Source organism: Myotis lucifugus, unplaced genomic scaffold, assembly GCF_000147115.1.
Source record: "Myotis lucifugus unplaced genomic scaffold, Myoluc2.0 scaffold_148, whole genome shotgun sequence".
Lineage (NCBI taxonomy): Eukaryota > Metazoa > Chordata > Mammalia > Chiroptera > Vespertilionidae > Myotis > Myotis lucifugus.
Genome location: NW_005871196.1, coordinates 64199 through 66139, shown reverse-complemented (window position 1 = coordinate 66139; position 1941 = coordinate 64199). Strand labels below are relative to the sequence as shown.

Genomic DNA, 1941 nt, shown 5'->3' with positions numbered 1-1941 from the left:
ATTGTCCAAATGGTAAAACTCTAGAGCTGGAGAACAGATTAGTGGTTGCCTGGGGCCATGGGTAGAAAGAAGGGTCATGGGTACTTAACTACAGAGATAGCAGGGGGAGTTCTTCTGTGTTGATGGGACAATTCTGTATTTTTACTGTTGCATTACAAGAATCTATACGTGTGATAAAATTTCATACAGCTACACACCCACATAAGTGAATGAAGGTTTAAAAGTGATTTAAAAATAAGGTCTGGCCCTAGCTAGTTTGGCTCAGTGGATAGAGCGTCAGCCCTGAAGGTTCCCGGGCTCGATTCTGGTCAAGAGCACATACCTTGCATGCAGGTTCCCTGGCCCTGGTTGGGGTGTGTGCAGGAGGCAAGCAATCTATGTGTCTCTCTCACATTGATGTTTCTCTCTGTCTCTCCCTCTCCCTTCCACTCTCTCTAAAAATCAATGGAAAAATATCCTTGGGTGAGGATTAACCCAAAACTAAATAAATAAAAACATAAATACATAAATAAATAAATAATAAATAATAAAAATAAGGTCAATAGTAGATCTAACAGTATTGCGCCAATGTCAATTTCCTGATCTTTATATTGTATTACAGTTATATAATACGTCATCATTGGGAGAAGCTGAGGGTACTAATTTTGCAAATTCTTATGAATCCATAAGTATTTCAAAAGAAACTGTTTAAAGAAATTTTTGAATGAAAAAATGAGAAAAGAAAACCATCTTTGCCAAAGACCTTCCCATTGCACAGGGTGGTTCTCTTTGGCAGTTGCTTCATCCACAATAACCTATTTCCTATCTCTCCTCTCCAGATACACAACGTACTATCCTTTTGAAAAGTTTACAGTTGAATGCAAGGTGCCTTAGACCAGGACTACAGAAAAGTTGCATAAATAAAAATAGTTCAAAAGAACACCTGCACACCAGGTTCACCAATTGTTACTATTTTAACCCACTCACTTTATCATATGGGATGGATCCATCTGTATCGTTGTTTCTGAACCATTTGAGGGTAAGTTACATACGTGGATACTTTAGTGTTCCTTTCCTAAGAATATTCGTGTATGCAATCACAGGAGTGTTACCAACTTCAGTAAATTTAACGTTGGTTCAATACTTTAATCCATCATTCCGATTCCACTTTCTCAGTGGCCCCAATATTTTCCAGAACAGAATCCAGCCCGGGTCAGGGGCCGCACTGAGTTGTCACGTCTCTCTGAGAGCCTTAGCAGGTCCAGCTTTGCTACCAATCTCTGCTTGTCGCCGGGCACCCAGAATTCACCTGTAAACTGAGATGACGGCAACTGCCCCACCCATGTCTTTGTGAGTAAAGGCGCTTTAACCATTTATAAGCCCTAAATGGAGTATTTCTCTTCTGCATCATGATTCCCCCATTATATTGTGGGCTGGGGCAGAGGAGACCCGCTTTGGTTTTGGCTCCCAGCCCGGGGAGAGAAGGAGGAATTTGGAAAGAAACCCTCTAGGGAAGAGGGGGCCCCGACCAAGCGAAGGATCCCCTTTCCTACCCCCTCACCTGGAGCACCGGGCGGCCAATCGGCGGCGCGGCCCAGGTCCCCGCGGCCAATGGGAAGGCGGCGCGGCGCGCGCCCCAGGGTTATAAGCGCGCGCGGGCGGCGGAAAGTGAAAGTGGGGCGGCCGCCGCCATCGCAGTCGCCGGTATCCCAACCCGGACGTCGGAGCATAGTCGCCCTTCGACGGGATGCTCAGGACTCCGGAGCAGCGGCCCCGGGTAGGCGGGTGCGGCCCACCCAGGCCAAAGCCGCTCACCTCCTTCCTCTTCCAAGGATACTTTGCGGGACTGCCTGGGTGGCCTGGGGAGACAGAAACCCGCCTGTTGTCTGGTCACTAACGGACTGAGGCGTTTATCCCGAAGCGGGAGCCCCGATGGGTAGGGTGTGGCCCATACCCCTAGGA

The 1941-nt window shown here is 47.6% G+C and overlaps 1 protein-coding gene across 1 annotated transcript in view; it reads left to right on the top strand.

The window, feature by feature from the left end:
• The first annotated feature begins 1726 nt into the window (after positions 1 to 1726).
• The window catches only part of NKX3-1 (NK3 homeobox 1), a 3269-nt gene continuing 3054 nt past the window's right edge, over positions 1727 to 1941 (top strand). Inside the window, exon 1 of the mRNA XM_014461059.2 lies at positions 1727 to 1756. Coding sequence (XP_014316545.1) covers positions 1727 to 1756 — 30 coding nt within the window. The remainder of the gene's footprint in view (positions 1757 to 1941) is intronic.